The sequence below is a fragment of the Oxyura jamaicensis genome, chromosome 2 (genome assembly GCF_011077185.1).
Source record: "Oxyura jamaicensis isolate SHBP4307 breed ruddy duck chromosome 2, BPBGC_Ojam_1.0, whole genome shotgun sequence".
In the NCBI taxonomy this organism is placed as follows: Eukaryota; Metazoa; Chordata; class Aves; order Anseriformes; family Anatidae; genus Oxyura; species Oxyura jamaicensis.
This window is the reverse complement of record NC_048894.1, coordinates 6,560,604-6,584,639: the sequence shown is the minus strand read 5'-3', so window position 1 is coordinate 6,584,639 and position 24,036 is coordinate 6,560,604. Positions and strand designations below refer to the sequence as shown.

The 24,036-nt window shown below is 39.4% G+C and overlaps 1 protein-coding gene across 6 annotated transcripts in view; it reads left to right on the top strand.

The window, feature by feature from the left end:
* Positions 1-24,036, top strand: part of XYLB (xylulokinase) — an 82,047-nt gene that overhangs the window by 10,400 nt on the left and 47,611 nt on the right. For 5 of the 6 annotated variants that reach the window (XM_035318305.1, XM_035318304.1, XM_035318307.1 and 2 more), the window contains 8 exons: positions 597-669; positions 6,172-6,290; positions 7,514-7,595; positions 8,608-8,648; positions 9,075-9,190; positions 11,574-11,689; positions 14,106-14,179; positions 15,505-15,601. In XM_035318305.1, coding sequence (XP_035174196.1) covers positions 597-669; positions 6,172-6,290; positions 7,514-7,595; positions 8,608-8,648; positions 9,075-9,190; positions 11,574-11,689; positions 14,106-14,179; positions 15,505-15,601 — 718 coding nt within the window. Of the gene's footprint in view, positions 1-596; positions 670-6,171; positions 6,291-7,513; positions 7,596-8,607; positions 8,649-9,074; positions 9,191-11,573; positions 11,690-14,105; positions 14,180-15,504; positions 15,602-23,401; positions 23,495-23,959; positions 24,019-24,036 lie in introns of those variants that run through there. The other variant, XM_035318306.1, reaches the window with a different exon arrangement.

Sequence of the window (24,036 nt, the reverse complement as noted above, 5' to 3'; positions counted from 1 at the left end):
TTGTTGGAACATATCCTGAGGCAGAGCTGCAGACAGTGGTTTAGTGCAGAGCTGGCTATTACCAACTCCTAGGAGTAACTCCTGGGAGGGCTGGGGTCTCAGCTGGGAGGAGGTCACAGATGGGAGGAAGGTAAGAGTTCATATAAAGGTGCTGTCAGAGCCTTGCCAGAGTGACTAAAAAAGCTCGCAGACCTGTACCCTGGGTTGATCAGTGCATGTCTTCTGGGCATTTCCCATGTCATCCACACAGTTTTTTTTCTTGGCAAGTATTTTTCCTTAAATGAGGTCCTGTGATACACCACAGTTGTGAATTAATTCATGATAACATAGAATATGCTAATATACTAGGTGTACTTTGCATGTTTCAGAATGCAGAGCTATTAACAGCTTTTATCATGGGGTTACTTTTAGATTGGTATCTGCTGCATTACTTAGGCAGGAATATAAAGCTGAATAATCCTTCTAGGTGTATTTCTGTGTGCATTCTGTGTCTAACATTAAGCCTCTATTAACATTTGCTGCTTCCAATTACTTATTTATTTTCTTTGAAGTGAGTACTGATGGGAATCACTCACACTCTTTTTTTTTCCTTTCAGAGAATCTCTTTGGTTAGTAGTTTCGCAGCTTCCCTTTTCCTCGGAGCTTATGCACCCATCGATTACAGTGATGGTAAGTGTGTGGGCTTTTCTGGTAGCAAGTCAAGAAGGAAAATTTCCTTTCTATCCCTCCCCAACTTAGGTAAGAGTTGGGACAGGCTCTCTGTCATTTATTTTCAGTCTTTAAACATTAATTACAAGTGTATTAGATTTTCAACTAAATTATTCCTTTCAGTTTGTTGCTACTCGTGATAGTGTTGTCAGCTCTGCTTATTCATCCCCATCGTACCGTGATTCCAATTTTACAAAGTGGATCCAGAGAAAAAGTTCTTCAATGAAATTGTACCTTCCTCATTACTTTCTGATGTGAAAGAAATCATAGAATCATAGAATCATAGAATATCCTGAGTTGGAAGGGACCCTTAAGGATCATCAAGTCCAACTCTTGACACCGCACAGGTCTACCCAAAAGTTCAGACCATGTGACTAAGTGCACAGTCCAATCTCTTCTTAAATTCAGACAGCTCTAAATGTTGACTTATCTATTTAAAAGCATAAAAAATGCGAATTTTCAGGTATATCTTTGCTTTGCTGGTTTAGCTCTGAGTTGCACAGGATGCAAACAAGATGTATACTGTGGTGATTCCACACGCCGCCACACCTGACTGGAGTAAGGATCTGTAACAGAAATTTCCTCTGGTTCATTTTGAAAGGATAAGCAAAGCCAAACAAGAAAAACAAAACAAAACAAAAAACAAAACAAAAAACCAACCTCAGTTAAAAAGAATAAAATCTAACCTTTTTAATCTCTTCATTCATCACAACAAAGACAAAAAAGTGACTAGACACGTGTCTCTCTTTTCTGTTGTGTGTTATCTCAGCTATCCAGCTTTTAAATGGCAAATTTAAACGGCCTTTATGAGGGATACCTTCTTCCTGGGAGCTGTGCTGTTTTTTCTAAATAGCATTTTTGATTCCTTCTCTGAAAATAAGAGGAGATATATTTCAGAGCTGAAAGGTTAGATAACAAGGCTCTCTAAGGAAATTTTGCGTTACAGAGCCATAGTTGACACCCATGTGTGAAGGCGAACTTATTTTTTTGCCTTCGTTGTTCCATCAAAGCTCATAGGAAAAGGCAAGACACCTCAATTTTAGGTAATGGACAACTTGTTCAATACTAGATTTCCCATTTATATTTGAGACCTTAAAAATTGCAAGGCAATCCACGCTTATTTTGCAGCAATTGTGAGATTATTACATCTGTCTTCTGGTCTTGCTCTGTTAGCCATGTATTTTCACAGCTAAATTTTATTTTTCTTTGTGAATTAATGCCCACAATAGCTGTTGAGAGTTTGCACTTTGCTCCTCAGCAGGCCCAAGTGCTGAGCATTTTGGCCACTCACCAACCTACAGAACTAGCTCTGTGTACTGTTTTTCAAATAGAGATGGTGAGAGCTCAAAAATCCTTTTTTTTCTGACAAAGAAATATGTTGATTGTTGATATTTTTTTTTCAGTGAGTGTTTATTTTGACTCAAATTTTGTTTAAGCAAATAATAAATCCTTTTTTTATTTGTAATGCTATCTGACTTTTATAGTTGGAAGCAAGTGAGGGAAATCTGTGCTTCTATTTTGGAACATGATCGTTTCACTTTGGTTGGAAACCAAAACGTTTTAAACTCTAAACAAAATGAAAGCTTGCTTCGTTGGAAAACTTTCATGGAAAATGCGTTGGATTTTTCAAACAGCTCTGAGGAGAGCCTGTTCCGTTATACCTCTGGCTATTTACATAGCGAATCAATGTTATCTGCTGTTCAGAGCATGTAAGATTATTAAATTTTTGTGTGAAAAAAGATAAGGGAACTGAGCAGGATGTTACAGTTCTCTTTACAGGACAAAAGATTTTTCAGTGTTGTAAGCTATATTTTGTCTTGTACGCTCTTTCTCTCTGTTAACGTAATGAGAGAGAATTCTAATTCCAGTAATAAAATGTAATTATAATGTATGCAAGAGTTTTTTTGGATCCATCTTAAAAACCTGTTTTCTTGTCACGTACGATTCCTTGCAATTCACTTGATCTTTTACGTTGCACCTGTATATTGTAGTTTGAAATGCATCTCAAAATAATACTCAGATAATAGACCTATTCTTCCTTTCTCTAGGTTGAACTTCAGGTCATATCGTCTTTAAAAGACCCTGTCAAATTGTTTAGCTCTGCACAATAACTTCTCTCTTTAAATTTGCGGCTTATTGTAGGAAATGTGCTACTCAGTTTCAGGAATTTTTCTTCTTAAAAGTCCAATCTTGTAAGGTTCAAACCACTGCTTATGAATGGCTGAACACCTCGTGTGATTGATTTAAAAAAATCAAATTACATTCTGGTGGAACGAAGAATGATTTTCATTTATATTGTGCAGGTGGTAAAAGTAAGATACATTTGGGACCTAAATAACTTGAACACTCGAGGCATTGTTTCTCTTAGAAGACACCTTAAAGAACAGCTATTCAGCTCTTGACCTAGAGAAGCTTTATCTTTTGAAATGATTTTCTAAGAGCCTTAGGCAAATCATAGCTTAGCATACTTGTTTCTGTTGTTGTCTCAACTAAGGCTGTTCTGAACTGAAGCCTTTTCAGAAGGAAGCCTGTTGGGCTGAATTTGCTCCTCGTGTAGCTTGTTTGCTGTCAGCAGAGCTGCTCTGCTCACTGAAAAGGCAATCCAGAATGCTGTAATATAGATGCACTCACCCATTTGTAAATGGATGCAGGTACGGATCGTCAGTTTGTTGATTGGTAAAGCCAGTTAGGCAGTGTCTTTTGGTCTTTGTAATGATTTTTTTTTTTTACCAGCCTTGAAATAATTATATTTTTGTATAAGTAGTAAATATTAGCAAGTCTCAGTTGTGCTCCTTGGTCACTTTAAGTCAATGATGCTTGCAGTGAAATACTGAATCCTACTCCTCCACGTGATAATCCTTTCCCCAATCCTTACCAGACCATGGGCTTGGCTGTTGACCTTCTTCGTTGCCGATGGGACACCCAGTTGGAGTGATGAGTCTGAGGACTGCCTTTGTTTTTTTTCCCTATGATCTTCATTCTAGAGTTATTGCTTATTTTTATGGTAAACTCACAATGGTGTGCTTAAGCCATTTTTTACTAACTTTTACTTCTAGAAAGGGCATAGATCATGCATGATCAGACGTGTGTGAGTTAGGAGCTCAGTGTGCATCACTCCCTGTTTGACTGAAGTAGAAAGAGAAGCAGTTCCAGGGAGCTTTCAGCTCACTGGTCTTGGTTTTCTGCTGACTAGAAATTCTCATTCAAGCACCTTGCAGCTGGATAGGATGCATCCAGGCCAACAGACAAGTAGTTCTTGTAAAATAGTTGTTTCACATCTTTTAAATGAGTTTTTGAGGGTGGGATAAATTAGTTCATCTTTCTTTTCTCGGGGCATATTATAGTCTCTTTGCAACTATATCTACCAGTCAATAAAACTGAAGTGTTGTTTCAGTTCCTATATAAGCTTAGACCTTTTCAGTCACAAAGGTTATTGTTTTGCCTGTTTTAGGGAGAAAAGATGGGAGGCTGTTCTTATTCTTCCAGAATTGCATTGGAGGATACTGGTTAAATATTTCTCTAGGCTTACAGGATATGGGGGTGAAGGATTTTAATAAACAAAACAAACAATGAAAAACACACGCACACAAAACACTGAAAAAACAACAGCTAACCTTTTTCTAATGAAATTCTTCTTTAAATAAAGATCCTTTTGCTCACTGATTAGTTTAATTTAGCTAAGCTGTTCTTGGCCTTTTACATTGGGGTCTTTTCTAGGAAACGTTCTAGCTCTGCGTATTTTCTCATAGAAAGCCTCGTTAAACCTGAGAGGCCTGGGAAGAGGATCCATGTCTTGGAAGTGCAGATACCAATTCTGGACTTAATTTACCAAGGCGGGGGGATGGCTGGGTTTAAGAGTGAATTGAGAGAAGCTGGACTAAATCTTGCCATCTTTCCTGCTCCTGTTGCTGGTAGTGATTTTGACAGCAGAAAAGGGAAACGCACCTTTTGCCTGTGGGAGCAAGCACACTTTGTGCTCTGTCAAATTCCTGCTGTCGCATCACAGGCCAAATTTACCAGCGCATAATTTAAGTGTGTTTAATTTGCATGAAATGGGATTGATTGAATTTAATAAATGTAATTCTATTTTCTATGTTACTAAGTATAGTCCAAATTTCCTGCCGTTTGGCTTGGTTTATTCTGGTGTCTCAGCTGGAGCGTGCGACACTTTCTATTTACAGCGCTGCGCAAAGCACTGGGTCCAGACCGTGCTGTTGGTGCTTAGGATTCAACCGTATGGATAGGTGTTTTGTTAATAAACATTATTAAACTCATTATTAAGTGAAAAAGGCTGCTGGGAATTGATAGTGTCAGCTTATTTGTGCAGGTGTAACCCACAGTAGGGTATGTGCAGGGAACATGGCAGGCTTATGATCTTCTTGAGAATAAGAGTCCTGCTAGAGGCTTGTAACATGCTGGCTGAGATGTAGTTAGGACCCTTCTCTTCCTCTGTGTCCCAGCATTGCAAGCGTAGCCTTATTCCACAGATTCTGCCCTTTGGTCAGCTTCACCTTTGTGTTACGCTGAGTTTAAAGATGTATAGAATTGAAGTTTTCCGCTGTGCTCGGCTGAGAACATGGCTGTGTTTCTGAGATAAATAAGTCACGGGCTAAACAGTCTTTGAAATGAAAATGTTGTTAATCCAGAGTAAGACTAATATGTCCCTGAACAGCACTAACCAGAAGCGCGTACGGATTTTTCAAGTCTAATGAAATGTGCAATTAAATGCGTCTTCAAAATACAAGCAAGGGATGTGGAGTGCTCAGGAAGTTACAGAGATTTGGCCACTAACCAATGTCAGCTAACTTTATAAACCAGGACAACATAAATGAAACAGTGACAAAAAAACAGTGGGAAATGAAACAGAAAATGCTCAGCTCTTCCATAGATTCAGTGATAGTTCTGGTGTGGACCTAGGTGGCCAAATCAGTAAGCTGAATTTCTGCGACCAGTAATTAGTTCACAGCATCTAAACTTTGAAGGTATTTCAGGGTTCAGCTGGGTTGTTCAGCGTTGTGGAAAATCATGACTTTAATAGTCAGAGCTTGATCCTCCAAGCTAGCCCCAAAATTAGAGGCGTAGGTCTCAGATGAGCACAGCATACCTTCAACTGACACTGCTTCCTCACCTCTAGGTAGCTGTAGTGAAGTCTCTGTATAAGGTGGAGGGGCTGAGGAGGAGTTGATGAGGAAGTATGGGCATAATCTGTTTTGTCTGGTGCATTGGGCATCAGGGAAGACTATTCCGATACCTTTTCAGGTGAAAACTATCTAGAGGTTGAATCATGAGTATCCTTTATGCTTAGAAGAGCTGAAACCATTCTGTGTGAATGTAAAATATACTTCGGTAAGCTTTCTGTTGCCTGTAACAAGGTGGAATTTTCTGATGCAATATTGTCTGCCTTCTTTACGCTAGTTTTGTGTTTAATGATCTATGCTTCCTGGTTTGGTCTGTGTCTTGTAGGTTCTGGTATGAATCTGCTGCAGATCTGGGAAAAGGTATGGTCAGCATCTTGCCTTGATGCTTGTGCACCAGGATTAGAAGAGAAATTGGGAAGCCCTGTGCCATCCCATTCAGTCCTGGTATGTGCCTGTCTCAAAGAGGATTTTTTTCTAAAAAAGGTGGGGGGAGGAATGGGGCTTTGTGCTGAGAGTTCTATGCTGATAGTACTTCCTTGGAGTATATTCATGTGTGTGCGTGCATGTGTGCACAATTACCTTCAGAGTTATGCTGGTTGATTTTTCAGATGTGTATGCCAGAGCAGAAGTGGACATTTTTGAAAACTGGTACCTTGTATCTGTTATGGCTTTCACCATGAATCACTTGGGGTTCTTGCACACCCTGGGTTATGAAAACAAAAGTTCTGGCAGGTGCTGCGGTGATAAGAATCACTGGGGTTCTTCTCTCCGACTTCCCATATGCCCACAAGTACCTGGTGACTGCAAAACTACGCACAGTATTTATTACTGCAGAAACAGAACCCAACATTTGCATTTCTTAGCAGGGACCTTGTTTTATAGTGGTTGTAGAGTTAGTAAGTTAATCTTCCTGAATCATTTGGGATGTTCAGAGCTCCTCAGTTTAGGTAGCATAAAGATGAAATCAAGACCCATATCTCTTAGCGTAAATGAATTTAGTCTTACTGTCCAGCACAGAAAGAGCTATTGCTTTAGGTGGTACACATGTAAAACAGGGCAGATATCTGTCACCTGATCCCTCTCAATTCAGTGCTAATGAAATAGCTGACTTGTGATTCCTGTGCTGATCATGTGTAATGGAGGAGGAACAAATCAGAAGTCCGCATGAATGTCCGTGTATTTTTTTAAGGATAGTTTTCCTCTCCTGTGTTTTCTCTGTGGCTTAAAAGAATACGGTTCTTGACCCCTAAAATAATAGATGTCATATTTCAACATTGAACGTTGTGATGTATATTAATGTTGTTTCCTCTTTTGTTTGCATTGAATTTCTAATTTTTATGTATTAATATTCATGCATCTGTGCAAAATAGATGGATATGTTTATATTACTTGATGTGAATAATTCCAGAGTGACCCAGAGCTAAAATGCAACTGCTTACTTAATGTATTTCAAAATCTAATCTCAGGATATTTCTATGAGGTTCTCTGTCAAAAAAAAAAAAAAAAGGTTCAAAATCTATGAAATATTTCTGCCTTAAACATACAGAAATGGTTATTGCAGCTGCTCTAGGGTTTTTGAGCTCTATGTTACAACCAATTGTATCATACATTGCAAGATCATTTTCAATTTTTTAAGCTTTTTTTTCACTCCATATTTCTTTCCTTAGGGGTCCATTTCTCCATATTATATTCAGCGTTATGGGTTTAGCCCAGACTGTAAAGTAGTAGCCTTTACAGGAGACAACCCAGGTGAGATGATTAAATGTATAAGATTCAGTGAATATCATTATGCATGTACTGAAATTCTAGATCAATCTCATGAATTCTCAGATGCTCCCTTATACAGCGAGAGAATATCATGTTTATCAGCATTAATAGCTTTTTCCAACAGCCATCCATCACTGGCTCTTCAGACGTATAGACATCTTGGATAAGCTGGGTACTGCAAATGAATTCCCTTTAGCCCAGTAATTAGAGGTGACTCTAGGTTTTGGTTTGCCTCCACCTAAGAGAATGAAGTATTTGTAATATGAATCACTTCCATTTTTAACTTAGGAAATGTGAATTCAAAACCTGCTGTTGCGTCTTTTGAATCAAGGAGCCTTTCTCTAAGAATTAGAGCTGTCCTTTTGGCAGGCTGATATATCCCAGTGTAAGGGAAGGTGTTAATTTAGGATCAGTTTTTGGAATCCTCGTGACTGTTTCAGGGCAGAGCAAAATTATCTTTAACTCAAGACTATGAAAATAAAATACTTACCCATATAACAGTAGCACATCCATGTTTGAATAAAGATGTAGGCTTCATCATGGTGTGTTTCCCATGTGTATTATGGGACGCGATTAAACTCTGAATTTCTTGGAAGTCAAATTTTTCCTCTAAAAATTCCAGTCCAGTTTAGTCCCATAGATACGTGAGTAGTCTGATGCAGGTGGGAGGCTTTGTACTTAAAAGTGTGGTGTTAAGTAACGGTCCACAGTATTTCAGACTTGAACGTACAAAACTTCAGAGAACCCTGTAAGTTCTGCAGTTTGTTTTGAGTGTTCTGATTAAGTGGTAGATTAACTCTCTCACCCAAACTCTTGGCTCCTCTTTTACAATGTATAGGCCAAGGTTATCATGAACATAATTCCCATTTTTTTTTTTTTTTTTTTTTTTTAACTTTGAGACAGTGAGTACAGTGTACCGTGATGTCCCAAGAAGCGTGCTAAAATTGAGTCATATGAGTAACTTTTTCTCTGTTATTCTTACTTCTGTTTTCAGCATCACTGGCAGGGATGAGACTTCAAGAAGGAGATATTGCAGTAAGTCAAAACATTCCTGAAAACTGTCCGTATCCCTGAATAAATGGGATACATGAAATGTGAAACGGTAACAAGGACGATAGCTGTAGGTTATCAGTTAAATTAATCTGTTAACGTTGATTTTCTTTTTATTGCCTTCATGCTTGTTTTATTTCTATCAATCGGCAAGCTGCCTGAAAGATTTTAAGTAAACTGCAACTATTTTTAACTAATGCTCTAGACCCTGAAGCCCAAGTCTCTCTCTGGTATGTATTTCACTGACGTGACACCTAAAAGTCAGAGCTAGCTTCAATACGAATCCAATTGACTTAATGTGTAATTTAAAAACAATTAGTGGTAATAACAAATGGTTTTAATTTAATTTCTGTATTGCTTTCCGTGCACGTTGTGATAACGCTTCAATTACTTTTTTTTTTCTCCTTCCAGATTAGCCTTGGCACAAGTGACACATTGTTTCTGTGGATCCAGGAACCGACTCCTGCCTTAGAAGGGCATATCCTCTGCAATCCTGTTGATTCGCAAACATTTATGGCACTTCTATGGTAATACCATTTTTTTTTTGGTACATCTGGGATCAATAACATAATTATTCCTTTGTATTAGTGGGTTATTTCTTTTGCAAAACGATATACAGAATGTTCAACATTCTGTATGGTATATGGCAACCTATTGCTGAAACATTTGCATTAAGATTATGGCATCCCCGTTGTTCAATGTGGGTAACTGCAGAGTTGTGAAGGATAAATTCTTGTGGCGATAAAAAGACAAAATTATTTTTATGTATGCATAGGGCCAGTTTGCTGTGAATTGAAGGTAATATATATAATGTACAGAAGTAGCAGTCTTCAGAACTGTAATAATCTGAAATGTCAGAAGCTTGACCGGCCTGTGTAACTTCTTTGCTCTTCTAGTGGTCCAGAGGGGACATAATGGGGCAGGTGAAGACTTCCTTTTCATAGACGAGTATAATCAGTGCTGTTCAGGGACATATTAGACTGTGCATGTGGAAGATACTGAGATCTCAAGAAACCCAGCTGACAGAACGATTCTCCTGGTAGCTTTTGGCTGCTGTGATTTGGGAATGGTTTGGCCCCCTCGCCAGCTAAGTAGGAGGAAGGAAGGCCTGAAGGTTCATTGTCCCTCACCGAGTCCCCGTGTTCAGCAGAAAAACTTCCAAAAGAAGTCAGAGGCATATATTTACAAGTAATATACAGATACATTTAGTGTGAAAATCCCTGGGATTGCACAGAGCACAGCAGTTATTGGCAGGAATGGGTAGGGCTGTTCCTCGGGAAGGCCTTCGGAAGTGGACAGCACTTCTGTAACAGGCCTGTTAATTACGTGTGTGCACATAAAACCCTCTTAAGGACTTAAGAGGGCTTATTATTTTTTCCCTTACTTGGACTGTCTCTTATAAGTCACAGTAGTAATATTATTTCAATTATTGCAAATGATCAGATCTATAAGGTAGCATGTTCTGAAGCGGATATTTGATGGCATTAGTGATTAACTCAACCCGTTCCCTGTGGATCCTGAGATTACCTCGTATCTCTTACGCTACAGAATCAAACCGTAGGTGCTTGTAACTGAAAACTTCAACAGAGCTCAAATCTGCCTTTCAGCTGTGATGTTGAGCCTTACCTGCACAGTAAAAGGATGCTGTAGATGACAGTGGGAACTGTGTTGTGAATTGGAGCTTAAAAGGGTGATGTCAATTGCAAGTTACTGAGTTTCATAATATGATTTCCCAGCAGTTGGTTATTTTTGAAGCTTTGCATTCAAGTTTTCCTTTTTCCCAATTTTTCTCTATTTCCCACTGCTGCTGTGTGAAAGAGCTCTATAAACAACCTGTTTGTAATAGGAGACGCTGAGACGTTTTTCTGAATAACCACTTTGCTGCCATTCTTCTACTCCAGCTCAACACGTGCAGAAGGCCAAATCTTTGTCCTTCAGAACACAGGCTAGTTCTGCAGCCATGCAGATGTAAAGAGTTCCTGCTCTGTCTGTCTAGCTGGTCCTGCCCTGACACTGCTCCTTTAGCACCAGTGCCCCTTTACTAATGGAGCAGTGTAATTAATAGGGAACTTGCCTGGTTTAGTAGGAAAAGTGCCTGAACTCCCAGGCAGAACATATGTACAGAAAACTTGAATACTTTCAGTTACTGCTACAGAGCATGTTCAATAATTTCCTTGCCCTCTTTCTGGATATTCCTGTGCCTCTCCTGCTGAGTTGGTGTGATAACTACGTGCTGGAGAGTACTCAGACTACTTTCCTTTGGGTCTGAGTCCAGTGCTGCAGTATGCTGTAGGAGTGTTATATTCACAGAGGAGACAAAGGAGGAGATGGCATAAAGGGTGCACAGATTGTGCACACTCAACAGATGCCTATTTTACAGCATGGCTTACTGGCTCTGAAACAGAACCGTGTAGATGCAGCTGTGGTGCTTCCCTTTGCCAGATGCTGGCTTGGATCTAGACCTCATAAGTGTTACTGGACCCAAGCTGGCTCCTGAAATCATAAATGATGTAATGCAGTGTGGAGGTGCTCTTGTTCCTCGTTGCAGCCATCTCACAGTGAGCTTTTAGTGCTGTGTCAGAGTGGAGCTCTGAGGGGATGTGTTAGTTATTCAGAGCTAGCTTGTGTTTGGCACGGCCTGCCAGAGTAGATCTAAGCCATTCACTCGTTGGAGAGATGTAGGAGAGCATCTCTGCACTGTTTTCTTCAACGTGTCTTGTTATAGTTGTTTTATTTAGTTTCCTTCCTCTGCGTTTCTTTCCATAACGAAGAGACGATTGTATCTTTTTGCTTGCCTGGCTGTATTCAGTTGATACAGTGAACAGCAGTATTAAGTAAAACAACAAATTTCTTAAAAAATCAAGAGTCAAATGGTTTGAAAAATGCATATGGTGTGTTTGTGTGTTTTAGTTTTAAGAATGGCTCTCTGATGAGAGAGAGGATCAGAGATGGCTGTGCTTCAGGCTCCTGGGATGAATTCTCCAAAGCCTTATCATCAACTGTTGCTGGAAACAATGGAAACTTGGGTATGAGCCTTAGCAGGGCTGGCAGTTCCAGGGTCTGCTTGGAGACATAATTTGGTGGGAGTTGCACTTACATTTTATTTGGGTTGTGATAAAGGCCAAGAATTAAGCCAAGCAAGGGAAATTTCTAACGTGTACTCAGAAATACTCTGGTGGTGGGTGTCATAAGAGCATTTTTCTTCAGTGTCCACTAAATAAGAAAATTATATTTATGGAGCTCTTTTGGTCATTGAAAAGGTGGTTGTGGCATCTTATCTACAGAATGTTTAGAACTACTAATTTCTGAAGGAAGCTTTCATGAAAGTATGCTGCTTTCTGCTGAAACTCAGATCAAGTGGATTAAGTAGCCCCATGCTGTTTCTCTCTGTCTTCAATGGTTTTGCTCTCTGCGCATTACTCTAGAATTGTGCTCTGTGCATGTGAACAAAGCAGTAATATCAAATCGTACCCAGATGTCCTGCATTTTCCCCAGTGTATGTCACAGAGTCATTTCATCCCTGTTTTCTCCCACATTATGCTAAGTGAATTAAATAAAATGATGGAAACATTTTAAAAATATTATTAAACCCATGTATTTGAAGTTTTGCATTATGCTTAGCAATTTCATGGGTGTATTATATAGCTCTGAAATAAGTTATTGAAAGGTGAGCAAGATTAAAATTTAACCATTGCAGAGCTGGATTTGAAATCATTGCAATCACACTAGATCTGAATTGATATGTTAAAATTAATTAAAAAATGTAGGATAATTAAGCTCTAGAAGACTCTACCCTAGAAAAGTGAATTAAAGATAGAGTTTCTTGACAGAGTGAGGTTAGCACTGGTTTCATTTTTAGAAGCTCTGTTATGTTGTCTGTCAAATGCAGTCTCTGTGGGGTATTTAAATGGCCAGGCATCTCTTTTCAGTAAAAGATGAATCAATTCAGGTGTTTCAGAAAATGGGAAGATGTTATTCCAAAACCAAGAAGTCAGCCACCTCAGACAATATTCAAAAATTAATAAATAAATTGGAAGCTGATGGAAACCTTGTTAGTGATTTCAGGGATCTCAGGACACTGCCTTTAAGGCTTAAAATTTGTGTTATCGTATATTCACTCGGGTAACTGAGTACCCTGTAAAAATATGTTTCCTGGAAGTCATCTTCAATAACTGGTATCCTTGGTTAACTTCTGTGTTACTTGAAGATACAGTATACATGTAAAAATACAGGAATCTCCGAGTTCCTGAAGGAAGCAGAGTGAAGAAGGACCTGGTTAGACATCCTCTCTTTTGACACTTGTTCCCTGCACCCTTTATTTTGCAAGAAGATGCCACTGGAAGCTTTGGAGATCTGCAGATGAGCGGAGGCAGCAGCTAGGGTGAGGCTGGGGTAACGAGAGTAACAGGGGTAACAAATAGAGAAAGAAGAGTGGTGAACAGGCGAAGGTCCTGTCACGTCTGGGAGGTCCCTGAGAAAGCTATTAAAACAGCAAGTTTCCCTGAACACCTCATATGCCAGGTGGCAGCAAGTTCAAGAAGGAAATTTTGGGATATAAATTCCCTGGTAGGGCCTGCGGATCTGTAACCCACAGTGTTCCTTGCTGGCAGGCTTTCAGAATGTTTAATCAAAAAGGTTGCGTGCGCTACAGCACAGTGCTGTTTCTGTGTTTTTTTTTTTTTGAGGGGTAATACTCATAGGGCTGCTAGGGCAGCGTAGTCTTCTTCCAAAGATCTGAGTCTTACAGACTATGCTGACTGCCCTTAGTTTCTTAGCTATTCTGTTCAGTTTTTGTTCTCATTTTCTTTTTTTCTGTCTCCTTTTTTGAATATCTTTTCTGACCAACTTGCCATCAACACAAAGGAAATCTTTTTCTTACTTTTTGTCTAGCTGCCTGCAAAGCGTTATTGTATTTCTTTAGATCTCATCAAAGAGACCGGCTCTGCTTCATGACTTAAAATGTCTGATGCTCTCCAATAAACTCATGAAATCTTACCCAGTGCATGAAGTGTTCCACTATTCCTGTACTCTTCTTACTAACCTTTCACTTTTTCCATTTTTTCTTTCACCCTTGCACATAATTTATTGAAACTATTTCTGAGATGTGTTACATATTATCTTATTACTATATTACTTGCACGTGTGCATGTTTTGGTGGATGTGTGCTTTTATGTAGACTTTTATTATATTATTTGGATTTCTAATGAAGTATTAGAGTCATTGAGCCAGGTATGCTTAAGATCCTCTTATTTTGTAAACCAAAAGTAATTAAATTTAGTAAGTATCTGGACTGAAATGAGTTAAGAAACAAGCTGTGCGGTGTCTCAAATGTCTTTCCAAACATGTGACATACATTTATCATCATTTTAGCTGCGTGCTGAAATAAGATTACGTCTTTGGGCTAGGAGAAAACATGACACTCTTTAATGTTCCTTGATGCAGGTTTCTACTTTGATGTGATGGAAATTACTCCTGAAGCAGTTGGGATTCACAGATTCAACAGTGACAACCAAAAGGTAGTAATAATCTAGATAATGTCCAAAAGCTTGAAGGAGTACTCTCAAAGCTCAAAATCTTTGCCATTATCTTTTTTCTTTGAGATGCTTGCTTTTGAATTTCATTGATTGATGCAAGTCGAAGGGATGAATTATATGAGGTTTGGTTTGTAGCTAGAGGACATCCACAGCACAAGTCTGAACTAGAACTTAAAAGTTTTGGTTTTTTTTTGAAGGATTTTTTTTTTTTTTTTACTAGAAAATGTGGATTTACTAAAGCCAACGCTATTTTTGAAAAAAGATTAGCTTTAAGGTTATTGAGAGCTTGGTAAACTTGTGTCACTTAGTCCCCACCTTCTAAATTTTGGACACAGATAAGAATGTGTTGAAACATTGGGCTATGGTATTTCATCTTTTATCTTGCTCTAAATGTGAGTGCAAAGACCTCATTTGGCTGCCCTGCGTGTCTTTGGTTAACCTACAGGCCACATGGTGGTAAGTAAGTAAACACAAGCTCAAGTACAACAGGAATTAAAATAAAAATTATGTTATGAAAAGTTCTTTTTATGTTTTATTTTTTTTTTTCTTTTGAGAAATGGATGTTGTTTAAATGCCCGGCTTTCTGGGTGGTGTTGGAACTCAACAGATGTTTTTAATCAATCGTGACTCCCTGCTGATTAGACCTCACTTAGGTGAACAGAGATTGATACTATCTTGTGTTTGCAGTGTAGCACTGGTCTTTTAAACACTTACTGCTTAAATGAATGCTTAGTCACTTCTTGCTGTTTTCGTAGTGCACAGAAAAACTCATCTTTTTGTGAAGTGTTTTTCGTATTGCTTTGTAGTTCAGCATTTTCCTACTTCTTTTGCCTTTCTTCTGGTTAACAGAAGGACAGAAAAATGTTACAAATAGCAATTAATGAAAAGATTGTTTTGCTTCTCTGCAGACAGAAATGGATTTAAACTTTTGTGACATTGCTTAATGCATTTGAATTTTATCTACTTGCTTTAATTTAACGTTTTTGAGATACTGATCTTTAAGCAGCTTTTTGTGCTGAGAAATGCCAAGAGTTTACAACTCATGCTAGCTCCTCTTCCCATCCATCCGGCATTGATTTCAAGACTGACGGATTTGCCAACAGTTCTGCGGTTATGGGTTGTGTTTGAGTCTTTAGGTGTGCCTTTTGTATGTGACTGCAGAGCTGGGCCTAGTTGAAAGCTGACTTCAGGGCGAAGACAAGGATAATGAACTATAAATCTGTCTCGTACTTTTAACCTGTCTCCAACTTGGCATTGTATACTGTGCAAGGTGCTGGTTAACTTAATGTATTCGTTCTTTGATACAGGTTTCAGACTTTCCAAAGGAGGTGGAAATACGAGCCTTGATTGAAGGGCAGTTCATGGCCAAGAGGATTCATGCTGAAAAGCTGGGATATAAAGTCAGTAAGTATGATGAAAAAGCTGCAGAACTAATGGCACTAGAGTTCAAACACAAAGATAGGAGTTCTGACAGTAATGTCAGTATCATGATTCATGCCCTAACGGATACGGAAAGTGGTATGAATTCTAAACTAGCCTCTTGGAAACATTTTTGACAGTATGCTGGGGACAAATTTTTGCAGATGCTAAATTTAGAAGGACCAGTGATTTAACTTTGATTACTTCTTTTCACGTATTCTTGCTATTTCATTGTTACTGAGCTGCATTGTCCAATTTTAAATAAGAGTTTGGATTTTCGATAGCTTGTTAAGTGAAAAGAAGAACAGCCTTCTGCCTGAAGCACAAGACCGTAACTCAGAAAATCTGAAATCTATGTTCAGTTCCTGGACCTGCCATAAAATGGTCACTTACCTCTTTACCACAGTTTTCTGTTAATAAAGCAGAAGCCCTTTCTCTGTCTTGTGATTTAGAAGGTAAGAGATGCTGCTCCACAGAATTAATAACATAGTTTTTAGCACATTGAAACAGCAAAATAGGCTAGCGTTTTACTTAAATAAGTGTGATGTGAAATTCTAGAAAAAAAAGTAGGAGATTCGGTAAGCTGTTCTGTTGGCTTTTTCTGCCAGTATGTCAGCCAGTGGCATCTTAAAAACACTGAATTACATCTTCTTGTTGGCTTTCTGAAATCATATGATTTTACAAAATAAAATGCTGGTTATTATATATTTTACAAGCCAATCCTGACTTTATGAGCAACTTATTTGCTCCAATCTCTTTATTATTCATAATTACGAAGGTCAATGTGTTTGTTTGTTTGTTTTCATTTGTTTGTGAAGAGGAAACTCCAGGGGCTGCAAGTTAAGAAAATACAGAGACACTGGAACAAATCACCACAAGGTGTGGCAACACCACCTCATAAATTTTCACTGTAAAGATTTTCCTGTTACGTGTTTTCTTATATACTTGAAACAGTATTTAATTGCGGAGGTTATTTATGGAGGCAGAGATTCAAATAGATGGTGTTTAAAATACCCCTTTATCCTTCAATTGCAGATTCTGTTGTACCAAACGATTGGCTTATATAGGCTAGGAAGCTCATGGCTGGAGAGGATACATCTGTAATTTTTAAATGGTCAGGGGTTAGACAAACACCAGAGTGGGAGGAGAATGATTTAAGATACCAGGCAACTCTGACACAGAAACACATGGGTAGAAATTATCTGTACATACAGTTAAGTAGAACGCATGAAAACCTAAAACGTTCTAGGATGTGGCTTCATAAGCTTTGGAATTTTTATTTTATTTTTATTTTTTTAGTGTTGTAGGTATCTGCAGCGAAAAGGAGATGGGTGTGATTGCATTTTGTTCCTGTAGTTTCCTTGGAACCTTGTATGCTTTTGTTTTGTTTCATCCCTAGGGTCTAGCTATTTGGTAACTAACAGATGAGTTGCTTTAAGAAAGAACTGCTGTGCGTAGTGTAGGCTGTATACATCTCCCACTTTTCCTTAGTGGTATTATTTAAATGTCATATTCTGTTGTTTGTGTGGTGATGGCAGGCTTACATCTGCATTTGTTGTGTGACAGCTCTGAAAACAGGGTGTGTTCTGAACGTGTTTCAGGGTACGGATGAGCATTCTGGGAATTACTCTGATATTAGCAGATTTTCTTTTTTTCTTAAAGCTGCTCCTTGTCAGGCTGCTTTTTGGTTTTTAATGTGATGTAAAAGCTTATTTATCATTTGGATGAAAGATACAGTCAGGACCCTTGTGTTTATTCAATTCCTGTTGGGCTTTGTCTATATGGGCAATTTATTTTTTCCAGAAATCAAGATTTGCATTCAGAAATATAATTACAGCAGTGTAAACCTCCTTTTTTTTTTTTTTTTGTGTGTGTGTGTGTTTGTTGTTTTTACCAATAAGAGAATACAGTAATAACTGCTCAAAAGACCCAGAAAGTTATATGATGATACTTATTAAATAGATCTGCCCCAGAAGATGGAAGTGGTGTGGTCAGTCACAGCAAGCAATTCCCTATGGTATCCCGAGGTTTATGTGGTACCACCTCAGTGGTGCAAATGAGCCAGGATCCTGGCTGAGAATTTCCCTAGCTCTGGTACCGAGGTGCTGGAAAATCGTTTCTGCAAAGCCATGAAGCTGCCTCTCAATTCCTGGGCCAAATGCACTCTGGCTGACTGTGATCTTGAAGGCAGCAGGTAAGCCAGAAAGCCAGGTACATGGAAGAGAATTTTGTAGAATACATTTCTGTTTTTCAGAGTTCTTGGATATGCAATGCGAATATCAGGGATGTCAGATAATCCCTTAGAATTTATTTTTGGCTAAAGAATGTATTTATTACCTTGCTGGCAGTATTTTAAATCTCCTCGGTCTACCCGGCTCTGCAGGAAGAAGTGCAGTGATGCCGAAATAGTATTTCACGTGTACGGTTTTGCAGCCAGTTTGGTGTGTCCGGTACGTTACATACCTTTCACAAATTACGAATCATAATATGAGAAAAATTAAAACACCTCTTCAGCTGCTGTGTTTGTGCTTGGCTGTGGGTGTGTGCACAGGCTTCAGTGTGGCTCATGTGCCAGTAGAGGGCAGAGGATTCTGCCTCATGATTTTTTTTCTTTGAGGCTGGAATGTGTGTGTCAGCCTTGTTCCGAAAATGGCTCAGAGTCACCAGATAATCCTTGAGAGAAAAGTTAGACCTTACATTAATCGTGATTTAAGGCTTTTAAAAGTGTGTGTCACTTTGCTCTAATTGCTCTAATCTTTCTCAATCAGATTTCAGGGGAAATCATTCAGTAACACCCTGTATCCTGTTTTGCTTAAGGGCTGGATAGAGCGTTGTGATCTAGAAACAAACAAGCAAAGTTTGGTCTGTGCCTGTTGTTTACATCCTCTCATTCAGAGATTCATGCAGATAAGGGGAAGCTTTGCTGTTTTGCCTTTATTTTCCTGGATTTTGATTATATCATAAACACCTTCTGTTTTGTCACTTCCTTCTCCTGCTTACAGCCATCCCGTTTTGAAAGCTAAGCTTGCAACTGGAATTCAGATGCTGACTGTGTAAACACGCTTGTGGCATGCTTTGGGGCCCTGCTGTAGTAGGGAACATATCCATCCTCGCTGGTCAAAACCATGGCAACTTTACAGGGAAACAACAGTGTGTGCAGCTCGGTGACACAGGTGATCACGGCAGCTATAAAACTGTCAGTGGCTTAGAGTGATCTGCCAGTATGTACTTTAAGAATCTTGATGATCACTTCAGAGTTGATTCTACTCCTGACCAAGCAGTCCTAAACTTCATACTGACACTGGCCGGAGAACGTTATGGTGGTCTTTGCTCAGACTCAGTGAAGCTGTCCTGGTGAAGACCTACAAAACATTATTTTTGGGAGCAAATTCTGCCCCGCTGGCCACTGGTGGGTGAAGGAAACATTGTCACGGTGTGTGGTGGGTATGCTGAAGGCAGTGCACAAGGAGGTGTTTGGTGTTTGCACGTGCAGCCAATAGACAGTGAAATGATGTGCAGGTAGTATAGAAACCTTTGTGTTGATGGCAATCTGAGCAGTATGTGCGTGAATGCTGTGTGCTAGAGCTGCGGAACTGCAGCGGCAATTAATAAATCCTGCCTTGCAGGTAGAAAAACTCTCTGGTGTGTGTGTGTTTGTGTAGAAGCTGCTAGCTTTGGGCATGGCTCTCAGTGTTCACGTTGTGTACCTCTGCTGGTGGGTTCTTAATACTTTCAGGTGCCTGCTGTGCTCTTTGTGTCATGTTTGTACCTTCAGGAATTTGATTCTGCCACCTAACTATCATCAGCAGGGAGAGATGGATAGAAGGTGCCAAGTTTTACAAGCGAAAGCGTTGTCCATAAAATCCCGTGTCGGTGTTTATTATGGAATTTACAGTTTGTTAGGTACATAAATCCATCACTTGCAAATAATGTTGGTGCACTGAATTCTACTGACAGCACTTGGTGCTTGTGTATTGGCCGGGGTGACACAGACATGCCTGTGTTTTTGCACTGTTACAAGAATGAGATGTTTTGTTCTTTAAGTGCCACATGTTACTGGTGTGAAAATGCATCTTGCTGGTCACGTGTACAATGGGATGCATCCTTAAACAAAACGACAGTCATACAGAGTGCTAGAAAAATGAGGAGATGTCAGAGCATGCTGGGCCTGACTTTTCAGCGGTCAGAAAATACACGTTCTCACTCTGAAGAGCTCAGTCTAAGATTGCACAAGGGCAGACTCTGCGTTCCCCAATTTCCTTTTTTCTTCGGGTGATGTTTTCATCTGATGCTCTTTTCAGCAGGCTGAGGGTAGTAATAACGTGTGCCTCTTTGTCTGCAGGGAGAGCAGTCTAATGGAACGAGGGGACCTCAGAAAATATCAATTAGCGTAACGTGGAGCTGTTGTGTTTCATTGTTCACCTTGTCAGGTGGAGGCACAGAAGCCCAAAGGTGAGGCGTGAGGCTGTCACCAGTCTGCTTGATGATAAGTGGCTCTCCGGTTTGGCAAGGCGAGGTGCCACGGATTTTGGGACCCTCACAGGAATGGCTTCTATGGTTGTAGCCTCCAATTCTCTTACAAATTATAAGCAGCTTTGGGGTACTTGTTCTCTCAGTCTTTGCCTTCACTGCTGAGTGTGTTTCTACTCGAGCTGTAGCAGTGTTTTGGCTGAAATGAGGAACGCTGCGAGTGAAGCCATTTTGTAGTTGCATACAGATTAAATTGATGTTTATGCCCTACGGGATTTAAATTTCTTAGAGGAATCAATACTAAAATGTTGTGTTGGCTTCATGCTTGTCTCTTGATGTTTGCTGCCAAGAGCGCTGATGGGGTTTCAGCAGCACAAGGGTGATGGCTTTGTTAGGGGCCTTTTGCTTCAGCAAGTGCGTGAAAACAATTTAAAAATAATTAGGGGACAGTGCCCTTGACAGGAGGTTGAAGTCCTGTGTTGAAAATAATAGTGAATGGTGGTAATGGTCAGATTGGAACATACATGAACAGTGATGGGGCAGAGTGAACTGCTTAGTATGGGGTACAGACAAAGGGTAAACACCCCATGCCACTGGGCATGTATATTTGAGGGAGGAGTGTTGGCTCAAAAAGTACTTTGGAATTCATCAAAGGCAGGATATTCCTCCCAGATAAGTCACTGATACTGCTGCAGAGGATATTTGTATTTTCTGATGAAACTTCAGGCTGAAAAGAATGCCAGCCTGAGATGGGCAATGCCTTGCCAAGAACTTTATTGCAGCTCCTCTTGTTTCCCACAGAGCATCGGACTTGTATCGCTGTCCTCCAGCCGAGCCTTCAGGCACCACCAAGCAAGGCTTGGTTTAAAGAACCATCAAGCAAGGCTTGGTTTTAAGCCATTGATCTGGAGTGAGAGGTTGGTTAGCTCATTACCAACTCCCTGACCAAGTCTTTCACAAAAAGGGCTTTTTATTATTGCTTGGCTCAGGAGAGTACAGTATTAGTCTAGCTAGTTTTGAAATGGGTTAGATAAAGTGTCTCTGAAGGAAATGACCTAATGTGCCATAAGGAAGTTGCTTACGTGCTCTAGGCTTTTTCATGTAGTGGCTATTGTCTTGCTTTTAGCTTGTTTTATTGTCGTTATACATATACAGGAAACGCAATGAAGACAGAAAATCCGAAGAGTTAATAAAAATGTTGGAAGGGGTACGATCTGTCTTTCTTTCCTGACACAATGATGAAATGTTGTCATTGTTTGAACAATCGCTTTTAATGTTTGGTCAGCAGAAGACCGAGTATTTAAATGGTTCAATTCCTGTACCCTGATGGGGGGGGAGAGATTGTTTATGACTGTTCCAGTGGATGTACTGTTCAAGCAGTATTGTGAAAAATAGTTAAGCTGTCAGTTGACTGGTTTTGTTAGAGCTTCATGGATCCCGAGAAGCTAGGGATTTGGAGATCAGTTGGGTTATCTAATAAATCACCTTCTATCACTTGTTTTTTGAGACTGATCTATAGTTTTAAACCCATTTAGATTAGCAAAGGAATGACATGATTGCAGTCCTTAAGTACCTTCTTTGGGAAAGGAAACTTGACGGTATAGGACTCTAGAGCCTTACAGGCAGAAACATTATGGTTCAATAACTGGAAGCTGAAGGTAGGCAAACCTCAAATGACAAGCAAGGTGCAGATTGTTAGCAGAGCCTGAAATCAAACAATGCAGCAATTGACAGTGGGGTAGTAGATTCTGAAGCTCTGACAGTTTTAAGAACAAGATGGATTTTTTTTCTAAAAATAAGTATCCTGTTTTTAGTAAAGGGATCATTTATGTTATTGAAGGGTGAGTTTGAAGGATCAGAGTTGTTCATTCCGTCTCAGAAATGTGAATCTGTAGGAGATGCAGTTATTGGGAAGCTCATCTGATTCAGAGCTATACAAACATTGCTTTGTATTACTCATTTATACCAAATGCTGCTATCACCCTAAGTGATCCCCTGTTTTGATGATCATTCTGCTCGTAAAATCCTATGTTTACCTTTGTTAACACAGAGTCAAATGCTAGATATTTATTATTTCAAATCTCTCTTCCTCTTTAAATCTCTGTCTTTCTGTATTTTCCTTTCTGTTGCTCAAATGTGACAGGCCTGTTCATGAACTCTAATCAGCTCTTCCAAGATTCCCTAGACCCTGTCTTTCCTTTTTTTCTGATTTAAGGTGATTCAGCTTCTCTTGCACATCTCACGTTACGCATCAGCTCTGGGCACTAAGTGTCTCAATGCTTTCAGCTGCATCAGCCCACACTCGAGTTTTTCAGCGTTAACAGGGTTTCTACTAGATAAGTCATTCTTTCCCTACCTACTCTATTTGCCTACATATACGGTGATCTTTTAGCTATGATTGTGTTTGTTGGATGAGGTTAGGCAAGTCAGATTTAACCTGCTTTAAAACAGAGTAGAGCCTACGTTTTTAAAACAGCTTTAAGTATCTAAAGCTTTGGTTCCTTCCAGACATGGATTTCCAGAGGGCAGTTACTCAGTGCTTATTTAAATGATACAAGGAAAAAAAATGCTCCCTCCCCCAAGTAAAAACCAAATAAAAGTTCCCATTTCTTTGGACGGGTGGAATTTTGCAGTCTACTTGGCTATCTAATTCTCTTGAGACATGAAAGGATTAATTTGGGCAGCTTTTCTTTCTTATTTCTGGCTGTGGTTCCTCAAAATGCATACGGAGGGTATTCTTTTTCCATCTTTAAACGCTTTTTAGCCTGTATAAGTGTTGTCTAATCTCTGCACTAGAACAGGTATGCATAGTGCACGCGAAACGACAGGTCTCTGCTCCAGGGCTTTCACAGTGTCGCTTTAGTCCAAGTGTAAAGGGTGCCAAAGGATGGGAAGTTCATGAAAATAAGTTTCAAGTGCAGTGCTTACTCATGTCAAAGAGAGAACTTTGAAAGTAGGAGCAGAAAGTTTTTTAGCTTTGCACTTAAAGACTGGAATTCGGAATTGGTGACAAAACTGACCTCAAGCAGGAAGGTTGGATGTGCAGAAGAGTGGGATTAGAGCATCCACAGAATTAAATCCACTGCTGATACGGTAGGTGACATGAAATTCCTGATCCCAGTTTCTGGACAGCGATACAATTTCTCTCTTTGATGTTTGAAAGCCTGGACTTTTGAAAGCCTGGACTTGAGGGTCTTTTGCAGTGTCCTTTCGGCTCATCAGTGCTGTGCTTTTCCTAGCTGGAAAATCTAAAGAACAGATAAAAGAGCAAAAAGAAAAAGTTTGCTTGAATCTGAAATTGTCTCTTTCCTGCAGCTCTTACAGTGATTGTACAGCATCAGACAGACTTAAAACTAAGTCCAGGAGCACCTGCTAAGCATTGTTCATCAGTTACTACTCAAGTAGAGAGTGAGTTTAAAAACAACCTTTTCTCTATCACTAATGTTGAAGTTTTTTTTTTTCCATCTGACATTATTTGAAGCTTAATAAGATCATAGCAAGAAATTTCTGAAAGGTGGAAATTTGAAATTGAAAATAGAAGTATGTGTGTATATATATATATAGACATACATATAAAGAGAGGGTTTTATTTTTGGTAGTGTCTCAAAATGAACTGTGAAGTTTTTTAGGGGATAACTACTGCATATAAATGTGCTTGTTAATCTCTATCAGAAATGTTACTGAAGTGGGACCTAAGCACACCTAGAGGTGAAATATTAAGAGTGATCTCTGTTGATTCTTATGAAATGCATACTTTTTACAAGTCTTTGGAAGTTTTGATGGAGGAAAGTTCAACTCACTCCTGATTGTAGAAATCAGCTAGCATCTTACTGAAATACAAACCTGCGTGCTTTTGTACTTCTCCTTTTGCAGTAACACTAACTGAAAGGAACAGCTACATAGGAGTGTGACCAAGCTGAATGCCCTGTCTGGAAAGCTCCATTTTGAAG